A 16,597-nucleotide genomic window follows, 5' to 3' on the forward strand; every position below is an offset into this window, starting at 1 on the left:
GAGCTGGGACTAGATATTTGGAGTATCGGGGAAAGATGGATACAATATTACAATCGAGGTGTCCAGCGGAAGACCAAGCTGTCTCGAGGGTGAGTCGTCTGACCCGAAAACTCTCGGGGTCCCTCCTGTTTTTTTACAGCGGCCAATGGATATATACGGGGCTGCCATGTCTGGAAGATCCAATGCAGCATGTCTCAAACCCACCGTTCATGGAATCCAGAAGAAACCACTCCATAGTCCCAGAAAGACCGTTCTCCGTGCCATAAGCTCGTTCGGGGTCTGGGGACCCATATTCGGAGAAAATGGCATCACGTCTACCGTGAACACCGATTTCTGCTGTGGAATCCTTCCATGTAAACCTTCCTCCTCCAGAATCATGACGGCTCAGTGTCTTGTTTTTTTCAGAAAAACCGACTTCTCGACCAGCACAGCGAACCTGGATCGGTTTCTCCTCCTGACTTCCACGAATGACGGAATGATCCCTTCTTTCCAGCTCTGAAAACGTCGACCTATATCCATTTTCACCGGGATACCTATAACCCCGAAAATTGAGGCTTTTTCATACGACGATCTCCCCACGATCTTTCGTTCGGAGTTAGATGAGAGACATGCATTGAGCATCATCCGGGCGCTGTCGATCCGATTACACCGAGGAGGGATTTCAATATTTCGCGTCTGAAATAAAATCTGATCGTTTTGTACCGATCTAGATCGCTCTAAAAGAAATTCTGTCTCATTAGAGGATGTCCTCATTCTGCAGCATGCATTTTCTGGAGCCTTCAATCCTAGCGAGGTGCTTCCCGAGAAATTCTTCTCGTCATCAGTCGTGGGTGACGGACACGAGCGTCGTCGTTGGTGCTCTCTTCAGCAGGTCTGGTGTGGAGAAATCCGTACGCAGGGTTTCGATGGAGGACTCGACGAGGTTTGGCATGATGGAGTGGAAATCAATGATGACGAGGAAGAGTTCCGAGTAATAAGTGGCGAAGGTACGGGTGAAGTAAATAAGCAGTCATCATTCCTCGATTGATCAGACACCCTGGGCGCGCAGTCGAGAAGATACAGCTTTTCTGGTGAATCACGCGGATCGATCGGAAGATGGCAGTGCCACAAACCAGAGAGCATGTCAGGGGGAAATCGAAGATCCTATCTGCAGAGAGCATACGGATTCTGCACCGCCGAGCCGAGAACCGGGAAGTGTCGCGAAAAGCGAGCTCAGTCGCAGACCTTACAGGTACATCCAGGCTCATGAAAATATGAAGATTTTATACAACCACCAGAGGAAGCCGCAAAGCCTCCGCTTCGGATGATCAACGACGCGGTCCTCAATGAGTTTGTCACGGAATCAGCAGAATCCGCGATACTGACCTACACTAGCGCAGGGCACTTAAATTTAGACGCGAAAATGATCACAAAGGAGTCTGGAAGGCGTTCCCAAAACGACGACGCCGCGGCATCGGCAGAGGTGGGCGGACCTCGATTCCGGCTATCAGCGAGGGCTCCTCGAGGCTCTCGATATGAGCCTGCTGAGCTTCGCCGACAGTGATGCCGCCCCTGGCGTTGAGATGAGTTGCGCCTCTTGAATATTCCGCGGAAGTCACAGAAGACAAAAGGCTCGGAGGAGACTCTCCGCAGTGGAGTTATCATCGGTCAGAGTGGAATCAGGCTCGGAGCCAGTCGTACTCGGCCCGAAAGTATGCTTGAATCGACGAACCGCTACCTCGCCCGCCTCGCGGCCTTGTTGCCCTGACAGAGCACCCGGGACCCGGGTCCTGAGTTGCTCGTCCCCGACTTCTCCTGGATCCTTCTCTCTCGGTCTCAGCGTTGGCGGTCTCCGCTTCGAGTCGCAGGCTGCGACTCGCAGCCCTCGGTCCCCTTCATTGTCCACTCTAGAGTCTAGAGACGCCCGTCATGACAGCGTCCGGAACAGGCGGCGAACCGTCCTCTCTGAGCTTCTACAGCTCGGTCGCCTGGCGTTTGCTCGAATAGCTCTCCATGCCCCAGTCTCTTCCTGTCCCTGGAAGAGACAGCGGCGATGCCGACGGCGCAGCGGTGGCGGCATGTGCATTGGTGGCTGACATCAAATCACCCGCGGTCTTCTTGGACCCGGCCGAGGAAGCTGGTATATATAAAATCGCAATGAGCGACTGTCACCGAATCAACATTTAGTGCTCCACTTCTCCTAACAGACTTCGAACTTCCCTGAATCGATGCCCAATCACCTCAGTGGGGTGAATGTTTACTTTTCGAGCTGCTTAGACCCATGCTTCCCGCAGGATTAACGTCCTGCTCGACTTATTATTAATTTTTGGCAAATGTGGAAATGCAAATCATCCAGTCATTGGTCCGGAAATTTCGACCAAGACTTTATTCATGAAAAGACATCGTCGTAGAAAAAAAAGTCATTAAACAGTCTTCGATGCTAATGATCCTAACCTTGCCAATTCAAGTTCATCCGAACCGTCGTCTAACGGATGGGTCACTTTCTTGGAATCTATTGTCGACATCCGACCTTTGGTGAACCTCCGCCTTCTAAATTATGCCTTACTACCCGGGGACGCGTCCATCTCGAAAGCCGAGTCTTCGTGGTCGACTCGAAGACGCTTGCGCGGACCCTCAGAACATTTCTCGACAGATTCTGAGAGGATGACTTCGATCTGTCGTTTGTGAATGGACGTCCCTCGCCAATTGTGGGTCTCAAGCAATTTCACTATCGATCCTCTATGCTCGTCGTATAAATTGTTTAAAAACGCCTCCAAATTCAAGTAATTTTTCGCCGCCAATAAAACATCCTGCTCGATTATGTATCGAAGAGCATCGACTGCCGATAGCTTATTTGCGATTGCTTCGAGCACGATCCCTCTTTGAATCTCAGAAGTAGATACATGCAGAGTCTTCTCCCCGACACCAGTAGTCTCGAAATCTCGAGATTTTTTGAATTGTCGTTGTGAAAAAGTCGACGATCGATACTTCGTTCTCAGTCGGCTTCCCGAGTACGTAACCGAACTTTCCCGTCTCTTTTTCGGCTCTTGTGGCAACGGCACGACCACGACTCGATCATCATAGCTTGCATTATCGCTCCCCATTACAACGTTCGTCTCAACACCGCTAGGAGCCGACATAGCGTCGGAGGAGGATCGACTTACTGCGTCGGAATCTTTGTTCAATTGGTCGACTCCTGTGCTGCTCATTGCTCCGACTCCGATCTTCCGTCCGGATAAGAATTTGCCGAAATGTAGCTCTGGACACTCCAGTCATTCGCGAAAGACAGGGACTCCTACGAGGATGAAACGAAAAATCGGTAGTTAGTGAAGGACTCTCCGTGCGATAGAAAGTGAGTCAGTCTCCATATCAAACTGATGGCCCGTGTCAATCATATGTTCAAGTCTCGGGAGATTTACCCCAGCAAAGTTTGGGAGTTCCGGATCGCGACGATACTTCCTTCAAGGATTCAGGACGGCTTGATTCTCCAGGGAGGAGTCGCAGGGGAATCTCTACGTTTCGAATGCATATCCGATCCGATCACCCGAATTAATCCATCGCGGTGGCCTCAGCTCCACCTATTCGAGCTTGGTACCGGTGCTACTTGTGTTTCACTCTCCCCTTCTCCCCGACCTGCAGCCATTGTCCATCGAATGGAGGTATCTTCTTCAGGGAAAAACTAGGGCCGAAGTCGAATAGCCCTTGATCAAGACGAACGTCGGCTTCGGGGAGGGTTTACGCACGGACGGACTCATTATTGACTAGTTGAACAACGATCGAGGCTGTAACCCACTCCAAGCCTCATATGAGACCGCTTCAATCGAGCTGGAAATTCGTCTCGCGAACCTCCCAAGAACATTCTGCATTCTGAGAAGGCCGTGATCGTATCCGACACCACACCCTTCCAGGTCCTTGTAGGATTCGCGAGATGCTGAATATTTGAAATCGCATAGTCCCATTCTTCCCCGAAGGTTCACATTGCCTTCCATTCCTGAGATGGAATACTTTGCTCGTATTCTAGATCCGATTCAATCCATTTACCCCGATTGAGAGTCGAAAGATCAGCTCTTCCTGGGGAAACGGCGCGGCAATACACCTATAACGCGATTAGGCCGCGGAGGCAGCTGGAATTATTAATTGTAGTCGAGCAACGTCTATCAGAAGATTCTCTTTGCCACTTGTCACTCTAAAGCCGAGGGTTCTTTTCAAGACGAGAAACACAAGTTTTCATCCTACTCTGGCTCTGGCGAGACCCGTAGCCAGCTATTAGACTCACGTTTTCTCGGGGGGTGAGATACCGTCAGAAATGTCCGCGCATGTGCGACTTTGGAGGTGATTCAGAAGCGATAAAAGCCCTTCGTTCTACCTGCGGTGTTTCTCTGCATCATTCTCGCTCTCTTACAAACGTGCGCGTGAAGTGGAGCTGTATACAATGGGGACTGATCTGTCAACAAGAGAAGTCGAGCACTCGTTCGGAACAGCAGAAGATGGCTGCAACCTTTCGGCTGATGACTCATACCTTGTGATAAACAACCGCATGTTTTGACCATGGATAAACAGCACCGCACGCGGGGGGGCAGGAGAGCAGAAGACTATAGATGTCTGGTCGGACGGCAATAATGGTAATGAGTCTGTCTGCCCTATCTGTCTTGACGCAAATATCTCGGATCCGGCCCCTCGAGGGAACTGTCCTCTCTCCGTTTCTCCCTAGGAATCGAGATCGCGATCTTTGAAGAGCCCTCTCAACATTCATCTCATATTGACATCAGTATTGTTCGCAAAAATTATCCAGCCCAACTCGTTCTCGAGTCGTATCCTCGGCGTAAGAGGTATCTCAGGTCTCAGAATCGCTCTCCAAAGCCGGTTCAGCCAGTATGAGTAGCCCGAAGACTCAACAATGGGGACCGAGCTTTCTGCTTTGTTTGCCGCCGTTTCCCAAGAAGGCGTAAACATTTGAGGTTCAGGAATGGGCAACTAGGAAAACGGAGCCCTTGTTATAAAGCCGGATTGGAGTATCGCAGACTATCTGGTCCCCCCTCAGAAACATCTCCCTTACGGAGCATCGAAGTGCCCATAGCGCTCCGTCTCTGGCGTTTTGAAGAATCGAAGCGAACTCGAATCCCGCCTCAAGATAATCCTCTCCGAGCGAGACCTGACCGATGGGTTCTCTTGAAACCCCGATCGGAATTAGGATAAGTTTGCACAGACATGTGATAGGAAGCTGAGCTTCTCTTCGAAGATATTTTGTACATTGCGATGCCCACACGAGGGAATGAATGTGTGAGCTTGGTTCGACGAATGCCGGGTTTCACTCATAGAATTGAGGCAAGCGTCAGTTTTCCGGATGAGGCTTAGCGACATGGCGGTGAAGGTCAGGCTACGGGCCTGGCTCTCGACATTCGCTATCTCGGATTTGCTGGTGGTCAGACAAGGACTTTATTCGAACGGTTCTCGACACATCACACTCAATCTCGCGACGCGAGCGAGCCGCGGCGCGCTCCTTAGTTGACCTGTATGCTCCTTGAGGACTCTCACAATCAGCGATATACAAAGAATGAGAGTATCTGAAGTCGTTTCGCCGTAGCCGAAAGTCTAATGCTCGATCGCCTCTCTCCGGAAAAATGCCCGAGGAACGTGGTATTCTGGAACCTTTTCGGATCAGTCGGCAGTCCTTTAGTCCTTTCCGGTAAGAGCCGTGATCCATCCCTTATTCGAATTCTGTATTCAAACACGAAATCCTAGGTGTGAGAAGAATTCAAAGGAACGAGGTTTGCGGAACGAACTACTTCCGGAGGAAAGCAGGATCATTCCAGCAATTGAGGGAATATGCATCTCCGAAGGAGTCTCCTCCACCGTAGTACTCCTCCCTTTGAGGAGAAGATAAGCATTAGGATAATTTCGAGCTTCCGAAGAAATCGGCGATGCGAATTGCCGAATTCGCAATTGCCGAATTGCGAATATTTCCTCGATCCAGGGAAAGCGTCCTCTCCTCTGACCTCGATTCCGGAGAAGTCCTCCTCCCGCATGTGAGCCACAGCTTCTCGTGACCTGCTAGAGAAACCTTCTTCGCAAGAATCCGATATCACACAGCCTTCGATTGTCATTGGGGTTAGCTGGTGTCTCTCAAGACCTAAAACGCTGGATGTATTCCCAGACCTGTCGGGTTCAATCTCGTTCGAGCATCGACGACAGAGAAACTGCCGATCCCTGTTTGGCCCTCGATTCTCCTTGTCGCTTCCGCTGCCGGGACTTGGAGCGCTTTGCCCGAGTTTTCTAGAGAGTTCATCGGAATCGGGATGAGGGTCAACTTCAATTACCTAGTGAGAGGGTTTGCTGACCATGAAAGGTCGTGAAGCAGATTGAGTCAACCCATATAATTCTATCTCAAACCATTGCCTTCCCGCTCGTCGGAGTGATTCTCCACTCCGTCGTCGACTTCGATCTCAAGTTCTCACGGGTGCGCCTTCTCAGCGGGATCAGGCGATGCCCGGATTCTCGCTCCGCTATATCCAGCTGGGGTCGGACTTCCTCGATTAATTCTTCCTGGTCATCCCCCACTGCGGGTGGACTCGGTTCTGATACCAAGGGTCTCCTCGATGCGTGCTTCTCATGGAAGCGCCTCTTCGGCGGATTCTGGTGAAGCTCTGATTCTCCCCAAGCCATCTCCAGCTGAGGTCGGGATCCACCGGAAGATTTTCCACAGTTCTCCGAAACCACGAGTGGGTTTCCTCCGGTGTTTTTCTCATCGGAACGCTGCCCCTGTGGATCCTTGCGATGCTCAAGTTCTCGCTCCGCTACTTCCAGCTGGGGTCCGGAATCGACAGCTGGCAATGTTGGGTACTCCTCAACCGTGGACGGACTCTGTTCAGTAATCGAAAAAGCTGCCCCCTGATTTCGCATCGGATGATCGCTCCGATTCTGGTCTTCCCAATCGTCTTCGTGCGATGAACTTTCTCGGAACGTTGCAGATTTATCTTTCGTGAGTTTTTTCAGTCTGAGGGTGTCAGTCGGACTCACTGCTCCGGCCAGCCGGCCCCGGCCGAGATTCACAAGCGGCAAGTGTCCGAAAATCTCTTCCCGTGCCGCAGAGTCAAGCCGGGACGCTAATGATGTGGATTCGACCGTATTGCCGTATACTTGCATCGAGGAGAGATCGGAACCATATCGGGGATACTGAGTGAGTTTTGAGACACAGAGTTGGGTGTTTTAAGCGTCGATCGACTTCCGCATCCTCGAGCAAGCCGGTATTTCGCTTTAGTATTCCGGCATGCTTCTCACATGACGCCTGTCTGGAATACCAAGAGGAAGCCTTTGGTATCCATGCTAGGAATTCTCACTGAACTTGAGTCTCATTGGCCTAGGGATGTGTGCGACTTATTCGGATGAGAAGCCTTTGAGAAAAAGTGACGACTGCCCGGCGAACAGGCTTCCGGGAACGCGAGGCCGAGCAAAAACCAGCCATGCTTGAGAGGCATAGACCCGGGCTCCGGGACATTAAGGATCGATGGTCGATCGAACATCGAAGCATGCAACAGCTCCCTCTGACCTGAGACACTCAGAACCGGAGCGCTCTCCGGTGTTCAATGGATATACGACGGTCTCCGATTTTCTGAGAGCCCACAGAAGCATTTGAAAAGCGGAGTCCGCCTACATATTGCCGATTTCTACTCTTGATAGCTGAACAGAGAAACAGACAGGGAGATTGCCGCGATCAATCTTCGAGTAATAAACGAACATACATACCTTCGATATGACGAGTCCATTGTCCAATCGTTCAATGGAAGGCTCCGCAGATGGAGCGGGCGATCCGAGGATCTCGACAGACTATAGACTGAATGAGTCCGCTCTCTCCGGAGGCTCTGATAGAAGATGATGTCCATCGAGACATAAGAGACCGTATTCGAAGCATCGGCACATTTGGACATTCTCGACTCCATTCGAGCATCAAAGATTTCCCTGAAGTTTCTCTACTGCTCCGTGATGTTCTCGAGATATCGAGATAAAATCTAATAATCGCCGTTTCAAGGACTTCGGAGCATTTCTCGAACTCTCCTGTAGCCCATTAGCTCCCTTCGTTGTTGGCTCCTTTCGTTTGTCAAACGTTTGTGACTGGAAAGATCTCCGTCCCTCGGAATCCTCCGAGATCCTAGCTCTATAGAATCGTCAGAGATCAGCTCCACGATTCCCTTTTTCTCCTGTCGTTCTTTTGATCGGGGTACGACGAGGGACTTAGCTTGTCGAAGAACCTCCCGGAGCGGTGATCTCATCCTTTCCGTTTTCTCGAGCGTTGCCGACGGAAGCGTCGCTTTTCGCCGACTCCTTTATTGATGTGAAACTCCGGAACGTTGTCTTCCGAATGAGAGCCAAGCCAAGTCGGTACCCGTGCAGTGACGCAGCTCACGTCAAGCGACAAACGGACGCCGCAGGCACGTCAGCCTTCATTTCTCGGAGACTTCTCTCTGGGCATGGCGTACAGCTGGTCAACATTCGTTGACGAGAAATTACGAGTACATCCCTCCTGCCACTGCTCAAGTCTGTAGATTCGGTGCTCAGAGATGAACACACGCGAGAACTATTTTCCCGCGAGGGCTCTTTCCGCATCGAATATTTCAGATAGAGTCCGAGGCGGGTTGGCGTATACTCCGCATAGGACACGTCGACGGCTGCGAATCATCTCTTCGCTTACCAGATCTTGGTGAGCTCAGACAATGATTCCACGGCGGGAGTCGCGTGACATGCTTCTCGCTGTTCCTGGCTTCAGATACTCTGCGCAGCCCGACCACGAAGAGCCATCTCTCCATCGTCTTCTTTCGGAGTTTCCAATCAGAAAAAAACATGCCACCCTTTCCTCAATTGATTTGCATCAATCGCAGTAGGCATACAACGTCGTTGGCACATTGTCCAAACGCTCAAGGGCGGGGAAATGTCATGCAAGGACGGTCCACGAACGTGAACTGTCACAGCCCCGGCGCCAGTTGTCTCCCGACTGCGTATCTGACCGAGAGGGTTTGATTGAGTCTCCGAAATATCGACAATTGAGTCGGCGGAATCGATACTTCAGGCCTCGATTTCGATCGCCCAAGACGGCCCGTCGCGAAGTCGATTGCGATCCGGCGACTACTGCCGCGCGAAGCTCTGTCCTCAGACAAAGAATACCCGATTCCCCGAAGACGGAGCTGATAGCCGGCCGGCGAGCGGAGCGGGCAGCCTATTGGGTTTATCAGGTGGAGCCATTTCAATGTCGAGGATCGATGTCTGATTGATTGGAGGCATGATATCCGTCGATTTCCACGGCCTTTCATCATGAGAGTACGAATCGGTATGAACATACATCAGGACAGGTTTTGTGAGGATAGCCCTAGGAGGAAAGCGCTTCCGACGATTTCGATCGCATTAGAAAAATGCTTGTGCGGAGTTCCCGTCGGAACATTGTCGCAGTCCGGAGAATCAGCGACTCCTCTCTGTTCAACCACTCCGCTCGGAAGCCGACGCTCTAATGGGAAGCGTCACGGCATCTCAAGTACAGAATTTCTCATTCCAAAGCTCACGGCTTTGGGAAGGGTTCCAGAAGATGGACGTCACCTTGTACGACCAGAACTTACTCTGCCGGCTCCTGCAGTCCCGAATCTGACGTACACCGGCAACCGTCCGAGAACCAGTCTTTCAAAATTTCTCGAACGAAACCCTCCGGTCACTCCTCGCTCTGACAGTCGAAGTCTCCCCCGGGAAGGTGCGGATCGCTGTGCATCTCAAACATTGGCACTAGATGACGAACCATCTTCCTGATTAATGGCGCAAAAGAAGTCATGAGGAAATTGTGAAAATATAACCATAGGTTCTTTATTCAGAACCTCCAGGCGCGACATTGAGTCCATCTCAATTTCTCGGTGAGAGCTTGACTTTCAACGTTTCCTTCGGGAAAGGCAAAAACATTTGCCCGGGAAGCCTTTCGATAGGAGCTTGGTACTCTCGAGACGGGTCGTACGCTTTGTTGACGACTGGCTCTAGACGTACGGTCCGGAGAATGGCCACCGTGAAGATGAGCAGCTGAAAGATGGCGAAACGTTGTCCGACACAGTTTTTAGGTCCTTCGCCAAAAGTTATAACGTCCTGTATCCTTTCGCCACCGTCGACGAATCTCTCGGGTTTGAAGTGCGTCGGCTCGTGGAACCGTTCCGGATCTCTGTTGACAGCGCTCGTCGGGACTTGAATCGCTATACCCTTGTCCAGGGGGACCCCCGCCACGGTGCACGGTTCGACGACTCTCCGGTCGATGACATAATCCGTCGGATACAATCTCAAGGTTTCATATATGGCGGCTTCGACGAGCCTCATTTTGTTGTACTCCTCGAATGTCACGTTATCAGGATCAGAAATGTTCTCAATGATGTCCTGGTAGACTTCCTCCTGCTTCTGAGGATGAGTTGCCAACAAGTACATGATGAACATGAGAGTGTAGGCCGAGGTCTCAAAGCCAGCCAAGAAAAACACGAACATCTGAGCGACTAGCATGACGTCAGTGAATTCCGGGTTTGTTTCTTGAGCTTCAAGCCAGGAATCAAGTATGTCCGATGTCTCCGATTTCCGACCTTGTTTCCGACGCTGCTCTAGAACAGTTCTCGAGAACTCGACGAAAAACTGCTCAGCTCTCTTCTCAGGAAACTGTATGAAAGGCACGTATTCGAGGAGCCCCGGGAAGGCCATCATCAGCGTCAGACCGAGGCTGCTGCTGAACAAGCCGGTGCAATTCTTCACGAAAACGTTATTTGGATCATCGAGAGCATCGACCTCTAGGCTGAAGGTCACGGCCGCTATGCCGTCCATGACCGCGGCGTGCGAATATTCAGCGGTAGAGATCTCCTTGTTGCTCTTCGCCAGTTTTCTCAACTTGGTCGTCAGTCGCTCCGCAGCTCGCTCGAGCTGGGGTTTCATCTGTTTCAGTTTCAACCCTGTGAGGACATGTCCACTGAGAGGTCGGACCGCTCTCCATTCTTTGTATCCCAGCACAAGAATGTTGTTGTCCCAGAGCGTTGAGCCGGTTTTCGCCGCAACTGTTCGACCATGAGCTTTCGAGAAATTCTTCGAAAGAGCTTCGGTCAAACTCTCCCGGGAAGAAACTCGCAGAACGGGGCTCAGACCCTGGTAAGTACCATAGACGCTCCCGTATTTCTCCGTGTAGTCTTCGAGAGAATCGAAGATATCCACGCGGCTCTGACGGAACAGGAAGTACCACAGATAGCTGAAGTAGGACTCATAAGGTATGCCCTTATTCTTCCAGTAGATGGCGGTTCTGTGAATCTCGCGGGCAAGCAATATCACGAGCACTGCACAGATGGAGGAAAGACAGAGCAGGATCATTGTTCCGATTGCGATGGAGACGCCATTAGCATTGGATCTCAGCTATGGATGCTCTGTAAGAGATAGAGCCGGAGAGACACTCGTCACTTTTCCCGAGAGAGGGGGAATGAAACCAAGGTCGCCGCGCATTGACAGAGCCCGTCAGCGGGACAATCGGTAAAAACAAACATAGATTCCTGATCGCCCCGGCGTTTGCCGGTTCGATATATGCACCTGCAGTAGTCCAATCTCCGGGGAACCATTCGAGTCATGTCCAGGGGAGCGTCCATTCTCTGCTGATATATCATGCTTCCAAAAGCTCGCATCGGGAGGGTCCACGCACAGAGACCTGGAGCTCGCTACGATTATTTTTATCAATTATCACGCCTCGAGTGGGGATGAACCAGGCTTAGCACTGACTCAGCGCGAGAAATGTGTCCGAACGTAAGTGTCTGCGCGACTCTAACAGGGTCTCGTATGGAGGTTAATTCTCGTAAGGGCTTCGAGATCCCATTCCCTCAACGCTCGAATGGAGTTCGTTCATGCGCTCAGAATAGAGTCGATCCTCGGGACGAGAAAGACTTCCCAGAGGGAGGAGGAATGATCCAAGTACTTCTGAGACATGAAGAATTCCTGATTCTCGGGTATACGGAACGGTCCCAAAAATGTTTTCCCATTTTCTTGGGAACGGTGAGGTTTAGAGGGAGAAAGGCGATGGATTATCCCTCCCTCCGAGCTTTCCGATTTCCTATCAAAAAAACATACTGCCCATCAAATCAGGGATGATGCCTACGGGAAAAAGTCTCAAACTCGAAATGGTGTCCCAACATCTTTTTCTTCAGAACTCAGCCTTCCCGAGAATACCGAGAATAGTAGCGAAGAATCGAGTGAGGGACTTCCCGGTATACCGGGAAGGAAGATTCTCCATGTGAAGCGCTTCTACCCAGCAGCGACTCCATGAGCCGACTCCCGGAGACATCGGAGAATCTCGGCTGCAAGGAGCCCCGGTATCGTCGCTTCCAGACGTCGGGTATAGTATCAGGGGTATGAATATCCGGAATCGAATCAGAGATAGCTATGCGGAAACATATCTCACAATTGTTGTCAGTCTGAGTTGTTATTAGTTGTCAGTTGTTAGTCACTCAAATTGTCAGTCTGAGCAGCTCACCCGCCTCCCCTGTGAGGCTCTCTCGAATCGAATTGTTTCTTGTCACTTTTGGTAGCTCTATATCGGCCGGAGTTATCCCAATGCCCTCGTTCTCTTCCTCGAGCCTACCCGGGAAGCAAGGACGGCATGCTGCCCCCTCCCGTTCTGTGAATCGACATATAATATAACATGGTGAAATCTAAGGAAATATCGAGTTTGTTCTGATCCTTTGCGGAACGTCTCGTTCCCTCGCGAGGCTGCCCGGGTCTAACAAAGCGAGGCGAATCGGAGCTCAAGTGTTCTCATTCAGTTCAGTAGGAAAGTTCCTGACACGACCGAAGACAGTATGGGCTCCGACAAACTTCCTAGCAAAGCAAGCTTTCGAGATCAGATGTTCCAGGATATACATCGAAATCCAGAACTAATATCGGAGTTCTGAATCCTCCTCAAATCTGTTTAGGAACCATGCGTCGTACCTAGGAGCCCCCTGTCGGAAGAATGGGCTGAATGAATTAAAGGATGCTTGTCCCGTGACTATTATTCTATACGGTCCCTCGCACTGAGTTTCACTTTCGAGGTCTTCCTCGGGTACGGCAGGAACGCGTGCCCAGGCATTCTTCCCACTTCAGTCTGATGCTCCAGCGAGGGATCGTATGCCTCGTCGTCGGCTGGTTCGCACAGTCCGTAGGATCGCTGTCAGGGAAATGAGTAGCTGGAAAACTGCGAAACGTTGCCGGACACAGTTCTTGGGGCCTTCGCCGAAACTCATGATATCTAGTATTTTTTCACTCCCGTCCAAGAATCTTCCAGGCCTGAACAGCGTCGGTTCCTGGAAACGCGCCGGATCTCGGTTGACAGAGCTCTTCGGAATCTGAATGGCTACACCTTTGTCCAACGAAACCCCCGGATCTCAAGGTTTCCCAAATGGCAGCCTCGGCGAGCGTCAACTTGTGATAGTCTTCGAATGTCACATTTTCTGGATCAGTAATGATCTCAATATTATCTTTGAAAATCTCTTCCTGCTTCCGAGGATGTGTAGCCAAGAGGTACGTTGTGAACATCAATTGTGTAGGACGAAGTCTCGAGGCCAGCAATGAAAAACGCAAACATCTGTGAAATTAGCATGTCGTCCGTGAATTGTGGATTCGCTCTCTCCAACCAGGAATCGAGCTCATCCGACTCTCCTGGCTTTCGATTCTGCTTGCGCCGTTGCTCTAGTACCGCTCTGGAGAATTAGACGGAAAACTTCTCAGTGCCTGAATCGGACGAAAGGCAGAATTCCGAGCAGTTTGGAAAACGCTATCATCGGTGTCAAACCGAGGCTGCCCTTGAATATGCCTGTGCAGTGCTTGACGAACACGTTATCGGGATCATCGAGCGCATCGACGTCCAAGCTGAAGGTAGCCGCTGCAACACCGTTCACGATGGTAGCTTGCTAGTGTTGAGCAATAGCTATCACGGTATTTTCCTCCGCCAGTTCCTCTATCTTCGCCGTGAGTCGCTTTGCAGCTCGCTCGATTTGATTCTTTATCAGCCGTAGTTTCGACCCCGTGATAACCTGACCGCTCAGCTGTCGGACTATCCTCCATTCGTTGTAGTTCAGCGGGAGAATATTATGATCCGAAAGCTTTGAACCGATCTTATGCGTGAGCGTTCTGCCGTGAGCTTTGGAAAAATTGCTCGAGAGAGCCTCTTCTAGACCTTCTCGAGATGAAAGTCGCAGGACAGGTTTCAGACGCTGATCCGTATACGCTGCCGTATTTCTCCCGATCGCGAGCGTCCCAGCCGAGATACAGCAAATAGCATCTGTCAGAAACCGCGGTGGGTCTGCGTACGTTGACACAGGAAAAACGGGGAATATTCCGCTGAGGGGGCGTCTCGGAGTACCAAACATGGTAGGTAGTTTGCTCGGACTTCCCGACGGGCGGGTCCCATGAAATGACGAGCCTTACAGTCTCCCGGTGCCGGCTCCTCCCGGAAGTCCACTGGCCGGGGAGAAGGGGGAAGCCTTACGAGGGCAACAGAGACCACACAGACATATTCATTGGTACTTCAATGGTTCTATATACATACGTGCTCACGTTTCGCGCCATCGCCTGTTTCACTGCACCGAGAAGGGAAAGCCTCTAGGGTCCGCACTTTCCGCGCGATTACGAAATCATTAAAGGATAATCCAAGTGATTTCGGGTCTTTTATTCCCGGGGACGGGCTGGTCAGCAGGTTCTCTTCCCGGAAAGCTGCTCCCGGAACCATAACTAACAAAAGGGTAACAATTGATCCGCAGTGCGAACAGATTCGGCCAGCTCAATGAGAATTCCCTCATATTGGAGGAGGAAATCAAAGCACATCATGAACGTTTCGAGGTTTTCAAGTCCTCCGTCTCCAACCTCAGCTAGCGCGTCGACTTGCAGCAATTCGGGCGCACGGATGGAAGTAGGATAAAATGCGGCGAAATGTTTGAACACACAGCGCTTGCTTGTCTCGAAGGCATTCTGAAATGACGCGGCCCATAACCGGACTTTTCATTCCTCAACTCTGACCGCCCGAAATAGGAATCAAGGTATTCGGAGAGGTTTAGTTTATTCTTATCGTGAACGCAGAGCTTGTTGCTTTTTCTAATTGAAGATAGAGCACCACGCATCCCCTGAAACGGCTTGAAACGGGATATCCCGGAGCCCATTGGACCCAATGTGATACATGGTCTAACTCGTCGGGGAATTTTCCAGTTAACGAACCTCTTCACGGAACTGATCGAGTTCCTTAAGCGGAACCTCACTGAACTCGTTTCACCCACAATTTCGCCAGAACGAGGATCATTCAGTGCTTTCCGTACGGAGCCCTAGCTTAAGAGGCTCTTAGAGAGTATTCGTCACATCGTCACACTCCTGGATCAACACGGAGTGCTCAGATGAATAATATCCCGCTCGAAACGCGGCCAAGTCTCAGAATATAGGTTCCATAGGTCAGACAAAAATAGGTGACTCAAGTACGAGGACGACTCAAGTTGTAGGGACTCAATTGTGAGGTCGCACTGTATGGCAATCCTCAGTGATGAGTGATGAGTTGATGAGTAATGACTTCTTGATGGAAGGAAGCTCTATTTAGCCATCTCCAGATATCAGCACCGCGGCATCAGATTTAGCGCCCTTATTTTTGCGGGGGCGATTCCGGGAGCGCATCTGACGCGGATCATGCTTCTCATCGTTGAAGATTCTACAAAGCACCGAGGTTCATTAAGGAGGGACGAGCATAGCGATAAAACATGGAGTAGACCGAAATTCCTCATGCTTCTCGAGCCTTTAAGGATCTCGTCAAAGAGCTAGCGCTCTATCTTTCTCAGTGAATGAATGTCACGGCCTGTCCTCGAATCTCATCGCAAATCAAGGGGGAATGAAGCTTCAGAAATCGTCTCCCGTGTCGCTGTCCTCCGCGGTCAGACCCAGCGAATTGTGGAACACGTGATTTTGCAGTCTTCCTTAGAGAATCCTAAGCGGAGAGATATTCTTCTGTCCCTCATCGCCAGGGGCCACGAGAAATCCGGCGGTCTCCTCATTCGCCGTCAATAGGATCTATGGGGTCACCCCCATTTTCATCGAGCCTCGAGCTCATGTGCCGCGCTATCTCCACATCCCACTCGAGCTCGGGTTTGGTGCAACGTGGGTTCCGTTTCGTACCACCCACAAGTCGCATCAAAATAATTCTCGACTACACTATGGTTTTTTTTCCACACTCAGAGTATCTTCTGGTCCTCAGCCTCCGATTCAAGCCGACGCGACGTCAGAATCCTTTATTTAAGGCCCGAACACTTTGAAGCCATCGTCGGGGCTCGGGTAAACAATGCGGTCGTCAGGGCAACTCGAACCCACCAGGACTCAGGCTCTGCGTGCGGATCCGGGATGCTCTCGAGTTCCTCTCATGAAATCGACTCCACACCTCTGATACTGAGCCTTCGAGTCTCCGCATGACTCATCTCACCTATTTGACGGTACGGACGTTCCGACGCCTGCACGAGCAGTGAACCTCAGTCAGTTCCGGTGACATCCCCCTGTCAAGGACTCAGTGAAAAGGGAATCTTGGAGGATTCCAAGATGCGCTTGAAGGGCATCATCTGTGATTCTATTCAACACAATATTT

General features: G+C 51.0%; 3 protein-coding genes across 3 annotated transcripts in view; 1 reads left to right on the forward strand and 2 right to left on the reverse strand.

Annotated features, from left to right (window-relative positions):
- Positions 1 to 9,794: 9,794 nt before the first annotated feature.
- Positions 9,795 to 11,364, reverse strand: LOC100900073 (cytochrome P450 3A24). Its single transcript, XM_003746381.1, has one exon. The coding sequence runs from the start codon at positions 11,335 to 11,337 to the stop codon at positions 9,856 to 9,858; it is 1,482 nt and encodes a 493-aa protein (XP_003746429.1). The 5' UTR covers positions 11,338 to 11,364; the 3' UTR covers positions 9,795 to 9,855.
- Positions 11,365 to 13,248: 1,884 nt separating this feature from the next.
- Positions 13,249 to 14,556, reverse strand: LOC108864632 (putative cytochrome P450 cyp-13B1). Its single transcript, XM_029112349.1, is given in 4 exon segments — positions 13,249 to 13,527; positions 13,529 to 13,686; positions 13,781 to 13,898; positions 14,545 to 14,556. Coding segments are annotated over 4 exon segments (567 nt in total).
- Positions 14,557 to 16,424: 1,868 nt separating this feature from the next.
- The window catches only part of Oseg5 (intraflagellar transport protein Oseg5), a 5,238-nt gene continuing 5,065 nt past the window's right edge, over positions 16,425 to 16,597 (forward strand). Inside the window, exon 1 of the mRNA XM_018640675.2 lies at positions 16,425 to 16,477. Within this exon, the coding sequence (XP_018496191.2) occupies positions 16,425 to 16,477 (53 nt within the window). The remainder of the gene's footprint in view (positions 16,478 to 16,597) is intronic.

This window comes from Galendromus occidentalis, unplaced genomic scaffold (genome assembly GCF_000255335.2).
Source record: "Galendromus occidentalis unplaced genomic scaffold, Mocc_1.1 scf7180000077496, whole genome shotgun sequence".
NCBI classification, from domain to species: domain Eukaryota; kingdom Metazoa; phylum Arthropoda; class Arachnida; order Mesostigmata; family Phytoseiidae; genus Galendromus; species Galendromus occidentalis.